The following is a 14,481-nucleotide window of genomic DNA, read 5'->3' as shown; positions in this document are numbered from 1 at the left end:
GATCTAAATTTATATATATATATATATATATATATATATATATATATATATATATATATAGATAGATAGATAGATAGATAGATAGATAGATAGATATAGATATAAGTTAACATGTCTCATGAATTTTATGATCCATGTCGGTACATGAACAGCAACAAGAACAACAACTACTGTTTGTGACACAATGTACTCGGCAGAATCGGTGAAATCTGCATCAAACTCAGTGTCCAACCCCAGTTGTGGACTTCTCTCATCTTGATAGGTGTCAACAGCAGCTCTCCTCAAAGGCCCAACTTCAAGAAGGCACTGAAGGAAACCCAGACCTGCTATTTAACCTCCAAAGAAGATATGAAAGTATTGCCATAAAATGTTCTAATATCATTTTTTTTAGGAACGTCTCCATAGTTGGTAACTATCACAGATTTGCAGCTGTCAAGTCAATTCAGTGACACACTACTGCCACCTTACGTGGCTAATGTATTAAAACTGAGCGCCTCACGGCCCAAAGGTGTTAGTGGCCCTCTAGGAGGCGCTCGCGGCCAAACCATGGGCCCCGGCCCTGTGGTTAAGAATCGCTGGTTTAAGTTACTATATCAGGACGTGGCCACGACAGCGTGGTCTTTCTCATGAAGGCTACCAGCAAAAACACAGTGGTTTCCTGTTGAAAATGAAATCTAAAATCCAAAATAAAAATCACAAGTAATAATGTACTTCACTGTAATATAGTGTAGTAATACAAGATTAATAAGACACATTCACTGGGCAACATTTTGGGTGGCTAGACTGTATGTGTCAGAGGGGGGATCTGCGCACCAATAATGCAGAGTCTGCAGTCTGACAACACCACTTGTCTGCGGTGCGGAGCATTAATGTCCTGGTCCTTCAGACCAGATCTAATAGAGATTTCAGTTTGTATTAACTCCGTGAACAGGTTTACCTTCATATCAAAAGTAGCATCGGAATATGTTTTTGAAATGGTAATTCATGGCAGGAAACCTTTTTTTAGAGATATTCAAGAGAGGGCTCCTGGGATGAACAAAAACACGTTCTGGTTTTGTTGAAGCCAGTAAATGAAGAGATTGTTGTTCTTGTGGGGGTTTTGGTGAAATGTGTTTAACAGCCTGCTCTCCTGCACACATGCTGCGCAGACCCTGCAGCTGACCATGGGGCCTGAGGACGGAGCCTGTCCCCTGGGATGAACACACCATCCTTTCTCAGACACCCATTTGTCGTCCTCGGCCTCCCCTGCCTCCCCCACGGAGTGAATGACCCTTCATCCAGCGAGGGTCAGCTGTGCAGAAGGAGCCTCCTGCAACTCCAGCCACTCGGTCCGGAGTCGATGGCGTAAATCTGAGGCTGCTTGTCGCGGGAATCGTGTCCTGGCTGCAGTCTCAGCCCTGCCTGGCACCATCTGTCCCCGAGCTCTGACGCAGGAGCAGCCCTGGCAAGGTGGGTTCCCACTGACCTGCTGCCCCTTTGCAGACCTGAGGGACCCAAGAGCTGAGACTGATCCATCACTCCAGACTAGGAGGAGCTGGAGGGCAGAGTAATAGATAGATAGATAGATAGATAGATAGATAGATAGATAGATAGATAGATAGATAGATAGACAGATAGATAGATAGATAGATAGACAGATAGATAGATAGATAGATAGATAGATAGATAGACAGATAGATGGATGGATAGATAGATAGATGGATAGATAGACAGATAGATGCTGCAGTGCTCCAGACTGACAGTTGTTTTACTGCAACTGCCACAGTCCGAAGTGATGTACTCTCCGACATGTGCTAGCGTCCAACTTTTTAAGTGCAGGACAAGTCCGTGCACTCCACCTCATCACCTTTGACGACTTGACGTCTTCTATCATAACAGCACCTGGAACGGTGACACGTAAATCTCCTGAGCAGAGACAGCCTGTGGCTGTACGGGCCAGTGCAGCCGGGCTTATTGCTTTCTTCCCAGCCGGGTTCGGCTTCATAACCCCTCAGGCCGCGGCTCTAATGGGTGAGCAAGGGTCATAAAGTGGTTGTGTGACTGTTTTCCTTTTTCCAAACTAGCGACACCAGTTGTTCTCCCTCTTCACCGGAGCCTTTTGTGAGCCCTGACAGGCTGTCAATACTCAAGAGGAGGATGATTGCAGAAGAAGAAGAAGAGCGTTACCTTGAAGTGACACCACATTCCACTGAAGGCCGTTTTTTTTATGAGCCAACAACAACTTTGAATAGCTGATGGAGTGACATTGCTTCTCTGGGGTGCTCTAGTCTTGCATCAAACTCTGGCAGAAATGTATTTAAAAAAATATCTGGAGTAGATTAATGATGATGAAAGTGGGAGATCATTGTTTTTCAAGACTCCCACTGCTCATCTGTCCTCCGTGTTTTATTGTCTAATCATTCACGCTGACTTCAGGGGTGATTTTGGTGGTCATCTGGGTGGAGAAGACAAGAAGACCTTCACAGTGACACACACACACACACAACTCCCAGACTAAAATAGACGGCCACCCACGCACACATACTGTCAGCAGTAGGTCATATACTGAGAACTGGCATGGCTGCCGCATTTTTACAGCAAGCCCTTTGGTCGGGGTGACACACTTCAGCATGGGAGACACTAAACTGTCATGTCGACAATTAAAAAAAATCTGTGGCTCAGTATTTGTCGATATGCTTGTGCAACATGATAAATAAAATGTATTGTAAAACCTTGCTTCAGTCACTAGTTTGTGCCATCTGCGCCAACAGTATTAAAGTTGCTTCGGAGTGCATCAAAAGCCATAACAGTAAGACAGACATGACGCCCAAACTGACTGAACATTCTAACAGAATGAACATGTGTCTTTCTATTTTCATAGATATTGCTTTCATGATTTTATAAAGGTCCTCATCCCAAATGAGTGGGAATATTCTATTGGACCAGCAGGGTACGTACGTACACAATAAAGTAATAACGTAGGTTATAATGCAAATATATTTGAATTATAATGTATCTCATTTCATTTAAGGACGATTTTGTTTGACTAAACTACAGGTCACCTAACTGCGGTGAAGTAATGGATAACATTGTGTTGGTGAGCAACAATAATATCCCAGCATTTATTATATTGATTTTCAAGAAGGGCAAAAAAACGTCGTGGAATAAAAAAAAAAAAAAAGAAGTGTACGTGTTCAATGAGTCGTGGTTATACTGCCCCCATGCGTTGGATTATGAAATCGATGCGCATGCACAGCACTTCCAGAAAGAATTTGGGTGATTATGGAGATTATATCCAACGAAAACAACAATGTAAATGTGTTAGAGTTTAATATCTTAGTAGCAGGTGTGCATGTTGTTATGGTCAGGTCAGGTGTCCTAAGTGTCACACTATTTTTTTCTGCTGCATAAAAGCTTTAGATGAAAATCAGCTATGAGTGGCACTAAAAATAAACTCTTTCCCGGGTTGAGATTTAGAATCCCAGCAACTAGCTTGTATTTTATACAAGACCAGCTGAAGTAAGATTTTTTTTCCTCTCCAAAAACACACCATGAAAACAACCCTGTTTTGGTTTATATTTCCCTTCACTCACAATCCGTGATTGAAACAACAAAGAAATTATTCCGGCACATTCTGTCACGACTGTAACACTTTATTTTGGAACAAACTCACTGGCAACCTTTTGATGCATTTATTTCAAACACAGGAATAGTAATGGAGAGTTACATTTGCAATGAATATGCAAGTTAAACAACCATGCCAGCTTAAGAAGATAATAAACTACAACTCTGAACGATCATCAGTTCACAGTCTCATCCCTCAAGCAAGAAGTTGTTCATGGTCCATCACTCTCGCCCAGACTTGAGCTTCTCCTCCACGGTGTGATCCCCCTTAGATCCTCCCATGCATGGCGGACTCTTGGCAAGAGTTGGGTTGCTGCCCCACTGAGCAGGGGTCTTCGCCTGGATAGCAAGTGCATGAACACAGGTGCTCAGCTCCACCTTCAGAGCTTCATTGACCAGACGGTGACGTTGTATCAATGACAAGCCTTCAAACTGCGGGCTGACAACTAAGACACGGAAGTGGGACTCCGATCCAGGCGGGACGGCATGCATGTGGCTTTCATTGTGCACCTCCAGGTATTCTGGCTTGAGAGAGTCACCCAGTTTGGTTCTGATGGCCGTCTCAACAGGCCGGTGCGGGTCAGGCGCCATGTGGAGCAAATCTCGGCTTAGAGACGTGTAGGAGGACTGGACACAACGGTGGAGCCGACTCAGCATTGCAAGGTGGGAAATCGCACCATCACCTGGGTGAATTGGTTAAAAACATTAAAAAACGATTCTCTTTTTTTATTATTCGAAGAGTAGATATGTCTGATGATACTCTGTCAGAAGCCTGTGACAGAGTATCATCTAAACTGAACAGGAAACCCATCGAACAGTAGAGAGACCTGCCATGGTGTACAGTGTAGAGCCACAGTGTGGCCCATTCACTGTATGTTTGCCACCCTTTTTGAGTAAAACCATAAAATTGATTGTAGAAACAATTTAAAATAATGCATCTTTTTATTTTTTTTAATAATGATTGCAACTCAAATATAACATCCTCACTTTATTATACTTTTCCTTCATATTTCTTGTTGCTTAAAATACACTGGAATTGAAAATACATTTTTGAAATGGAATTGAATCGTGAAATGGAATGCATTTCAAATAAAATATTACACACATTTTTGTATATTTTTATAGTGTAACTTCATAATTACACATAATATCCTCACTTTATTTTTTCCCCCATGATATCCATTATTCCGTTATTTAGTGTTTCCATTATTTATTATTAGTAATTTTACTGTTGTTTTTTCTGACTGTTTTTTCCTCCCATTTCATTTTAGCTGTTGTTTTAACACTTCTTCTCTTCTCTTTTCTTTTTTTCCCTCTTTTGCTTGTTTCTCAAAGAACGTTGAAAGAACATTTTAAATATATTTATTTCTCTTTCTCAGACATCTGGTCCATAGTTTTATTTTTGATTTATATTCAAATAAAATGCTCATAAAGTGATTTTTTATTTTAGGGTTCATGTCACATTTGCACTTCTTAACTTTATTTACGTTTAACTGTTTTACTGTAGTGACGTTATTATCCACCAGGCAGGTTAAGTTTTAATTTTTTTTTTTAATTATTATTATTCGAACCGTAGATACGTCTGAGGTCAGTTGTTCCCTGTATAATAAAACGACCTTGAATCCAACATATAACATCAGAAAGCAAACTTCGTCCGGGAGACATTTTGAGTGAAACCACAATTTTTAATGAACAATTTGAATATATTCAATAATTGATATCGTCATCATACCCAGTGTGGTTGGAATGTGAAGAAGTTCATATTTAAACAGTACCTTTCTTACATATGACTGAACAAAGGATAAAGGCGTGTCTATATTTAATAAGTCGTGATGTAGTAGACATTGAATTCGTTGTTACTGATAACATGCCAGACGCTTTGTTTTCGGCTAAAGCACGTCTGTCACCATGCCTATATAAAAGGGGAGCCTTCAGGAGGCTGGAATCTAACGCATATTATATCATATCAATATCAAAATCATATATCATCCAAGGCAAGAGGTTCAAGCATCCCAAATATACGTTAGCCTGGTCAACCCAACTGGTTAGCATTAAGCTAACATATTATGCAAAACATTAGCATATAACTGTGCAGCAAAACAACATTTCACCGCTTCAGCTCTTATTTTTTAATTCATATACAGTATTCTTTTACCCCACTTCAAGAAACCAAAACATAAACACTCACCTTCTTAGCAAAGTCAGTCGTCTACCTGCTGCACGGACTGTTATTAGTGCAACACCGACACCGGAAGTGGCCGCCATGCCGGGATTTGTAGTTTCTTACGGTAGTAACGTCTCGAAACTTTTACTTATTTCAAATCGTTGAGAAGGAAAGAAAAAAATAGCACCACATTGTTGATTTTCATGACTTTTATTCTTCTTAGTTCTTTGTAATTGACTGTGACGGGACAGTTGCACGTCAAAGTGCAAATCCAATCCAAAATATGAACAATGAGAAAAAAAAAGAATAACCTCACACACCTTCAAAGGGAATTTAAGTTGTCACATTTAATCTAGCTATGATTTATAACCAGTATTTAACATTGATGTGTTTTTTTTTCTACTTCATTCCCATTTACAAAATACACAAACTCAAAGACAACGGACAGCATCTTCCATTTATACTTTTTTTGATTAGATTATTTCATATAGAGAGTTATGATTCCACAAACAGTTTCTATACTTACAAACAACTACACTTTCTACAGCACAGTACAATGACAAATGTGATAAATTCATTGTTACATTTAGTAATCGGCAACGCAATCTTATTGACAAAAGCCTTACGGTTGTTTTTTTTGTTTTCCTTTTTTTCAAAAGAAGTACACATGAATGCTAGCTGTGAAGTCCTTTGTCTTTACGCCAACACTTGTCGGTAGGCCAGCAAATATCCGTGAGTTCCAATTCCTTATAAGTTCAAAGACAAACACTTATTGCTTCTTTAAGTTTTTGCACTCACAATTAACGTGTCGCGACACGTTAATCTCACAAATATAAATGGACCCTGTAACATAGGTTTAGATTCGTGACCACAAGGGGCAGTCTTCTTCAAGGGCGGGTCCCTTATGAGTCACTGAGGCATGTTTGAACAGTACTCCGTATTGAACAAGTACAACAGCTATCTTGACATCCTTTGATTTTAATTTAGTCGACAACATACAGAGAATTGGACCGCTGACTTCATATCTATACAACTAATGTGCATTTTCCCATTTTAAATGTGCTTACATATATTTGAAGAAAAAAAAAGTTTTCTAAGCCGAAAGTGATCACATGACCTCAGCCTGCAAACCAGACTGCAGTAGTGTATTTTCAGCAATAACAAGGGTTTCTTAGTTACATAATAGCATTTGTATGTACATCATATTTTCATAGCTATAACATGTTCATGACGTGTAAACTATCCAAATGTTTTGGCAATGAATGAGTCCAATGGCACACAAATGTGAATCGTGGAAGGACAGCGATGGCGCAGGTGACATGAGATGGGCGGATTCGTTCCATGGTGGATGGTTTTGGTTTAAAATCCACGAATTTGGTGATTTGTCTTTGTGCTACGGGCTCACCTTTGTGTTTCCAGAAGGACTCAAGGCGTTTCCCTGTGCATGTACTCACTCAGTGTACATTTAGTGCAACGGGCTGTCTGCGTATTCAACTGTCTAGAGTCTACATATGGCTGCTATCCTACTACATGGCAGTTTGGACTCTATTTCCTTACTGATTGTGCCTAATGTGAAACAACCGGGGAGCCACGTTCTGTGCTGTCAATACGACCATCAGCCCTTGGCAGTGAGTTCTCTGTAGTGAATCTCAAGAGTGCATTACAGTGTGATATCCTATTATTTAATGTGCCCATACCAACAAAAATAAATGTGGAGGAAAATAAAAGATGATTGAAAATGAAAAACAATATTGCACTGAGTCCAATATTGCACAAAGAATCACACTTTATGTACACACTCAATTTACACTATTTAGATTATAGTTTGTCCTTCTTCAACATGTGCCTTTCATTTTGCCATCAAAGTCATGCAGTTGAATTCCTTAACATACGGATGAAGTTATTTGATATTCCACCTCATTCATGGACTGTTCTCCAAGATTTGAAAATCTGATAATGTTAATAACACACACTTTTTAACATGCATATCCTTCTCTGAAATACAATGTACACCTGAAATGCTTTCTTACAAACAAAGGGAGACAATGAATGAAGAATGTGTGAAATTCAAAATGTGTTTTTTTTTTAAATAAAAGTTTTCACACTTAAATATTTGTGCTTAATGTTCAACAATTTAACATCTCGGGGTTACTTTTTAAGGGGCTCAGTAGTAGTACAGAAGTAAGAAAAGTAAACCTGGAATGTTCAATAATCACAAAATGGCAGTACGTTTCCAATGTGGCGGAGAGTAATGTGTTGTTTTTACTCTTCAAAGTCAAAAATGCTACAAATAAAGGCGGAGGATGTTGCATTTTCATGGGTTGGTTTTTGTCAGACAGATGATGGTGACTACAGAGAACTTTGCAACAATGCTGAGTCGACGTTATGTCTATCAGTGTCAACCCGCCAAGAGCCTTCAACCTCTGACCTCTAACACCAACTCTGTACATATTATTGTATTATAATATCTACATTTATTTGACTTATTCCCCTGCTAAATGAAAGATCACATTTAAACCAATTCACTAAAACCAAATCACCCACTGAAGCCAAATTCTAACCATTTGGGTTAAAGGGCAGAATTTGGAGTACTCTTGAGCTGTTCAGTCACAGTGTGGCGAAAACAAATCCTCTGCCCCTTGGACGTCGACTCCATGTTATTGTAGCACCTGACCTCGAGTTTCTGGTAGTTTGAGGGCCAGAAAGCTGCCGGCTGCTAGCGCCCCCGAGGCAAAGAGGATTGGAACAGCCTTGGTGATGCCGACGAAGGAGGTGAAAATACTTATACCCAATACAGCTGCTAGTTTACAGAGTGCGTTGAGAAATCCAAATGCTGTGGTCCTGGAGGGAGGGAAGACAAAGACGGTCAAATTAAACCAGGAACACTTGATCAAAACAGAAGCCTGTGACAGAGTATAATCTAAACTGAACAGGAAACCCATAGAACAGTAGAGAGACCTGCTATGGTGTATGGTTTAGAGCCGACCTGTGCACAGTGTGGCCCATTCACTGTATGTTTGCCACCCTTTTGGAGTAAAACCATAAAATTGATCACATAGAAATGTTTCCAACAATTTTAAATAGTGCATCTTTTTTTTTTTTTTATAATGATATCCTCATTTTATTACTATTATTATTATTATTATTATTATCTCTTTTTTTTTGGCTCGTTGGCCCCTCACAACGGTCACCTCTTGGTCAGAGACTGATAAAAAGACAGGGAGTAGAGTTAAAAGGGACAGAGATGACACACATTGTTGGACCAAAAATGTGGGCAAAGGATGAAGTGGAGGACCTGCAGAAGACAGGTGCGACTAGGAAGGAAGATACAGGGGTTGAACAAAATCATGGAAACACCTTAAAGCTAAAAAAGCTTTCGGCAACGCAATCTTATTGACAAAAGCCTTACGGTTGTTGTTTTTTTTGTTTTGTTTTCCTTTTTTTTTCAAAAGAAGTACACATGAATGCTAGCTGTGAAGTCCTTTGTCTTTACGCCAACACTTGTCCGTAGGCCAGCAAATATCTGTGAGATCCAATTCCTTATAAATTCAAAGACAAACACTTATTGCTTCTTCAAGTTTTTGCACTCACAATTAACAGCAACATGAAAAGGAAAAAGGTTTCCATTATTTTGTCCAACCCCTGTATGTAGTAATTTTACGACAGTTTTATTCCTCCTATTTTATTTGTAGCTGTTGTTATAACACTTAAGAATTTCTCTTTTTTCTTTTCATTTGCCATTGTTATGTGTATTACTTGCTTCTCAAAGAACATTGAAAGAATATTTTAAATATAGTTATTTCTCTTTCTCAGACATCTGGTCCATAGTTTTATTTTGATTTATATTCAAATAAAATGCCCAATAAAGTGATTTTTTTATTTTAGGGTTTATGTCACATTTGCACTTCAAATTTACGTTTAATTGTTTTACTGTAGTGACGTTATTATCCACCAGGCAGGTTACGTTTTCGCCAACGCATATCCACCTATTAGTGAAGTGTGGTTAAGAATTCAGTAATAGATATAGATATTTTTTTAGATCATTTATTTTTGACTGTGTTTCTGAACAAGAAGCTACAAATAAGGACTTTTTAGCAGGTGGCTTAAAAAATGCAGTCATAAGATTCACTCCAGTTGTCTGACCTCAGGTCTGACTTGCAGTCTGCACTGTCCAAAAGTTCTGCATATGTATTAGTCCTGGGAATAAGACGTATAAATTTTATTTATAATGATGCTTGCAAAGAGAGCGTCTCTGCCTGATGGTCTAAACACACCTTAAAGCTAAAAAAGCTTTAAGGTGTTCCATTATTTTGTCCAACCCCTGTAGGTTAAGGTGGAGGAGGCTGACTTGCTGTGGAAACCCCTGTAACCGAGGGAAGAATAAGAACTGACTCATTTGAAATGCAATACTAACTATGGCCACACGGTGGTGCTTGAAAGTCGACCCTAACATATGGAACTGGGGACAGTAAAAATGTGATTGATTTGAGTCACGCCATAACAATAATAAAATATCTTCCAAGTACTGGTGATTTTGAAACATAACCGAGGCTTTTACTCAATACTGTCACTCTGGTGTATGAACAGACCACTGGCACTGCAGTAACAATTGTGTCATAGACCTGTTCACAGAGAATTCCAGGCATCTCTTACCTCTTGTCTGAAGGGTAGAGCTCGACGGTCAGCACGTCCAAGGCGTTCCAGGACGCGATGCTGATTCCTCCAAACAGACACAGCAGAGCAATCATGGCTGACTCGCTATTTCCGAAGGACAGGAAGAAGCAGCTGACGCAGGAGATCACACTGGAGCCCGCTACATTGAAGAGGTACGAGGAAGGGACGTCAGGAAATAGAGTAACGTGGAGGAGGATGAGTGTTTTTACAAAGTCACTGAAAGTACCGAGCATTCTTAGGCGTCCGATCTTGTCCATGAGCAGCGCGGAGACGATGTTCCCCGGCAACACCGCCAAAGTGCCCAGGAAGCTGACGAAGTAGACCATGTAGGCATTGTTTTCATCGCTGATGTCACTGAGCAGGCAGCCCTCTTTGTTGTGCAGGAACGTGCTGTTGATCAGCTTGCTGTTGATCAAGCGGTACTTGAAGAGATCTGAGGAGAGAGGGAGCACAGCGGGGGGCAAACTATCAGTTCCACCTCAGATGTACTTCTCAGACAAACATTCACACACGACCACATCTGGTGTGGAGGCGCTGTTGCTCCACTGGAGGACAGCACCTGTGAGAGACCAAAAACTGTGGAGTCATGCCCGAAAGCAGCATCAACTCCCCCATTTAAATGGTGTTGTTGTAGAAACAATGCGAACAATGGTGTCTACCATTTAGAAAAAGCCTTACAGAGATAAGAGCATTAATTAACAAACACAATTAATTGACATTTAAACAAAGAACTTCTGCTCAGTCCTGATAACAGCTTGGAGCAACCTCAAAATAATGACAGGGCAACTAGAGGGTTTAAGGTCTTGACACGGCGGCTTTAGTTACTGAGGTGGAAACCCTCTTTCTATATTCAGGTTTGGACAATAAGTTTTGAGGCAAAGGTTTTTAGTTTAGTTGAGTTTTTAGTCGGTTGGGAGTCGCAAGACAGTGGGAGGATCAAGTCTTATCCACTTGAAGAACACAACAGATGAGCAATTTTCATGAGTTCAGTCAGAATTTCTACATGTCTTCACCTGTGTTGTAAAAAAGTGTGGCGATGAAGGTGCAGTTCTTGAAGAAGGTGTTGCTGGAGGTGATGTCCTCAAAGTAGCATTCCTCGAACAGCGAGTCCTCGAACACCATGGATTTCATCTTCAAGTTCATGAATCTGAAAAGAGATCACCACAATAACTTCAATAAAAAAAGGAATAACAATTAATAAAGTATCCTTATTTTAAAATAGCAGATAATTTAACACTCATTTATATTCATATAACTATATAACAGATTATAACTTGTACGTTATAACTATAAATTGTAAAAATAGTAGCAGCCCACTCACTTGTCATTGAAATATTCGCCCTGGCGGTGGACCTGGTTCTCCAGGGTGAAGTTAAAGGTCACATGCTGTACTTTCTCCTTGACAAAAACCTTGGTGCGAGATGAATACTCCTGTTTCTGCAGGTACTTGATCATGTCCGGGAACCACACCGTCAGGCCGTAGTAGCTAGAGGAGAGAGATGTGAGGGAGGAGTTGAGAAGGAATGAAGCCACTTCTAAATACACCTACGTGCGTTGTTGCTCTTTAATTTATGGCAAATACAGTTATGATGTGATGAGCAATAATTTGCATTCCACTTTGAACTTTCTCCATTTTAAATCAAACACTGCGTCTCATGCGAATATTGAACTGTAAATAACAGAACGCAGTCAACATCCACTCACCTGAAGGACATGGAGAACCAGACGGCCATCATCATGTAGGTGGTGCGGCGGTACTGAGGCGAGAACACGGTCTGGAAGTTACTCCACACCTAGCACATCGCAAAAGATGCATTAAAAATAAGCCGACATACAGAGGAGTTCAGCTGCGGACACACCTGGTGAAACAGTGACGTCAGCTTAATCCTCCACTTCTCATGCCAGGCGGCGCCGTCGCCCAAATTCACCAGCTCATCCATCTGCTTCACCGTTTTGATGGTGGTCACCTGAACATGGCGTTATTTTAACTCACAAAAACAAGTCTATCACCGCAACAATTTAGCATTTTGTTTGCCGCTGTATGAATTCCTCACAGCATCTGAAGATAACTGAGTGAATTTAGATATGTAAATAGATGCAGCAGAGCACTCAGCAGCAGCAAACGCCTACACATTCCCTCACTTACACTCACACAATGCTAATCTTCACAAATCATGTCTGTGAAAGCATCGAGTGACTCACCGAGAAGACCCTCTCGGGGTAACCTTTGGCCCTCATATTGGTGTCGTGGACCTGCTTCAGGATCATCCAGGCCTCGTCATGTTTTCCATTCTGGAGGAGACAGTTAGGTCCATTACTGTCTGCATACTTGAGCAACACGTGAAATATTCATGTGGTAATGTCGATGTATTTCTGAAGTCTCACTAAAGTAAGCAAACCACTAGTATCTTTGTATAAATTCATTCAAATGACATGTGACTTTAGGGTTGCTTTTTAACAAGGCTCACCTCCAGGTAAAAGCGTGGGCTCTCTGGCATGGTGGTGAGCGCCGAGATGGCCGCGACAGAGGGGAAGGCACACACCAACACAAACACTCGCCAGCTGTGGAACTGGTAGGCCGAGCCCATCTGGAAACTCCAACCTATTATTCAGTGAATCCATAAGCAAGTTTGGTGATAAACAAAGAGAAAAGCAGCTGGTTGGAAGTGATCATGAGACCAGGAGGAGCATGTTTTCTGTTACCATAGTGAGGGATGATGGCCCAGGCCATGGCAGAGGCGTAGATGCCACCGATCATCCAGAACATGCAGAGCCAGCTCAGATGTTCCCCTCGCTTCTCCTGGGCCAGGAACTCGGAGTAATAGGAGAAGACGATGGGAATGGAGCCGCCAATGCTGAAAAAGAGAGCGAAAGAGATGATGTGAGACAGAAGAGCATCATTACCCCCATGAGAGCAGGAGAGAGAGATTTAATTGGCTGAAGGGCGTCTTGTATTTGTAACAGGAAGTGAAATGCAGGGGAAACAGACGCAGATAATTAAGTTTTTGCTTTAAAGTCCCAAGTAATGACTCGAGTGATGCTAAATCAATATGGGCTGTTGCTGTGTTTACGGCCTCGGTTCTGTCTGAGTTGTAATCGATGGCTGCCGAGGAGCGAGCGACTGTTGACATGATAAATGTAGACACATTTTGAAGCACATTGCTTAAGTCCTTCCGTTCTTTAAAATACATTTTAAAACTATAATTTTCCCTTTATGTTTTATTAATATTCTCTTATAATAGAAGGAGGGTTCCAGCGATGATTTCTTTTTTTTTGGCGTCGCAGCTTCGCCTGTCAAGTCGGGTGATAAACGACAGCGCTCGTGACCGCGGCGTCTCCGCACCCGCCCGCTCAGCCTCAATGAGTCATTTGTCTGCTCACCCTACACCGGAGGCCAGTCGGCAGAAGAGGAAAGAGCTGTATCCCTGGACGAACGACGAGAAGAAGGCGAATACGCTGTTGATGGAGAGAGAGATGAGCAGCGTCTGCCGTCGACCAATCCGGTCAGCCAGTCCGCCCCACACGAAGGCACCAACCATCATGCCCAAGTATACGATCAAACCTGAAGAGAGGAAAAAATATCTGACTAACATCTTAAAATAACCACTTGCTGCTTCCTTTTTCACGTATTCTAAATAATAAAACATCAACAGTGCCAACAGTGACCAGGTGGTAGATGGCTTTCTAAAGCAGCTCAGGTGACCACAGAAGTGTATAGATAGATAGATAGATAGATAGATAGATAGATAGATAGATAGATAGATAGATAGATAGATAGATAGATAGATAGATAGATAGACAGACAGACAGATAGATAGATAGACAGACGATAGATAGATAGATAGATAGATAGATAGATAGATAGATAGATAGATAGATAGATAGATAGATAGATAGATAGATAGATAGATAGATAGATAGACAGACAGACAGATGAGTCACACGATCTGTAACAGAAACTTCAAACACAAAACATCAGATTGGCAACCAGAACGTTGATTTAAATGTGAACTGTCATATCATGCAGAAATATCCTGTCT

The 14,481-nt window shown here is 40.8% G+C and overlaps 2 protein-coding genes across 3 annotated transcripts in view; both read right to left on the bottom strand.

The window, feature by feature from the left end:
• Positions 1 to 3,621: 3,621 nt before the first annotated feature.
• On the bottom strand, positions 3,622 to 5,883 carry bola1 (bolA family member 1). Its single transcript, XM_053887716.1, has 2 exons — positions 5,792 to 5,883; positions 3,622 to 4,286 (listed from the first exon to the last, which is right to left on the bottom strand). The coding sequence occupies exon 2, from the start codon at positions 4,258 to 4,260 to the stop codon at positions 3,826 to 3,828; it is 435 nt and encodes a 144-aa protein (XP_053743691.1). The 5' UTR covers positions 4,261 to 4,286; positions 5,792 to 5,883; the 3' UTR covers positions 3,622 to 3,825.
• Positions 5,884 to 6,024: 141 nt separating this feature from the next.
• The window catches only part of sv2a (synaptic vesicle glycoprotein 2A), a 28,994-nt gene continuing 20,537 nt past the window's right edge, over positions 6,025 to 14,481 (bottom strand). For both annotated transcript variants that reach the window (XM_053887714.1, XM_053887715.1), the window contains exons 3-13: positions 13,823 to 14,003; positions 13,145 to 13,296; positions 12,910 to 13,043; positions 12,644 to 12,733; positions 12,301 to 12,408; positions 12,146 to 12,234; positions 11,763 to 11,927; positions 11,455 to 11,588; positions 10,668 to 10,874; positions 10,421 to 10,580; positions 6,025 to 8,608 (exon numbers count right to left, since the gene is read on the bottom strand). In XM_053887714.1, the coding sequence (XP_053743689.1) occupies positions 8,425 to 8,608; positions 10,421 to 10,580; positions 10,668 to 10,874; positions 11,455 to 11,588; positions 11,763 to 11,927; positions 12,146 to 12,234; positions 12,301 to 12,408; positions 12,644 to 12,733; positions 12,910 to 13,043; positions 13,145 to 13,296; positions 13,823 to 14,003 (1,604 nt within the window). In that variant the 3' untranslated portion in view covers positions 6,025 to 8,424. The remainder of the gene's footprint in view (positions 8,609 to 10,420; positions 10,581 to 10,667; positions 10,875 to 11,454; positions 11,589 to 11,762; positions 11,928 to 12,145; positions 12,235 to 12,300; positions 12,409 to 12,643; positions 12,734 to 12,909; positions 13,044 to 13,144; positions 13,297 to 13,822; positions 14,004 to 14,481) is intronic.

This window comes from Synchiropus splendidus, chromosome 15 (assembly GCF_027744825.2).
Source record: "Synchiropus splendidus isolate RoL2022-P1 chromosome 15, RoL_Sspl_1.0, whole genome shotgun sequence".
NCBI classification, from domain to species: domain Eukaryota; kingdom Metazoa; phylum Chordata; class Actinopteri; order Syngnathiformes; family Callionymidae; genus Synchiropus; species Synchiropus splendidus.
The sequence above is the reverse complement of the archived record's forward strand: the minus strand, read 5'-3'. Positions and strand labels throughout refer to the sequence as shown.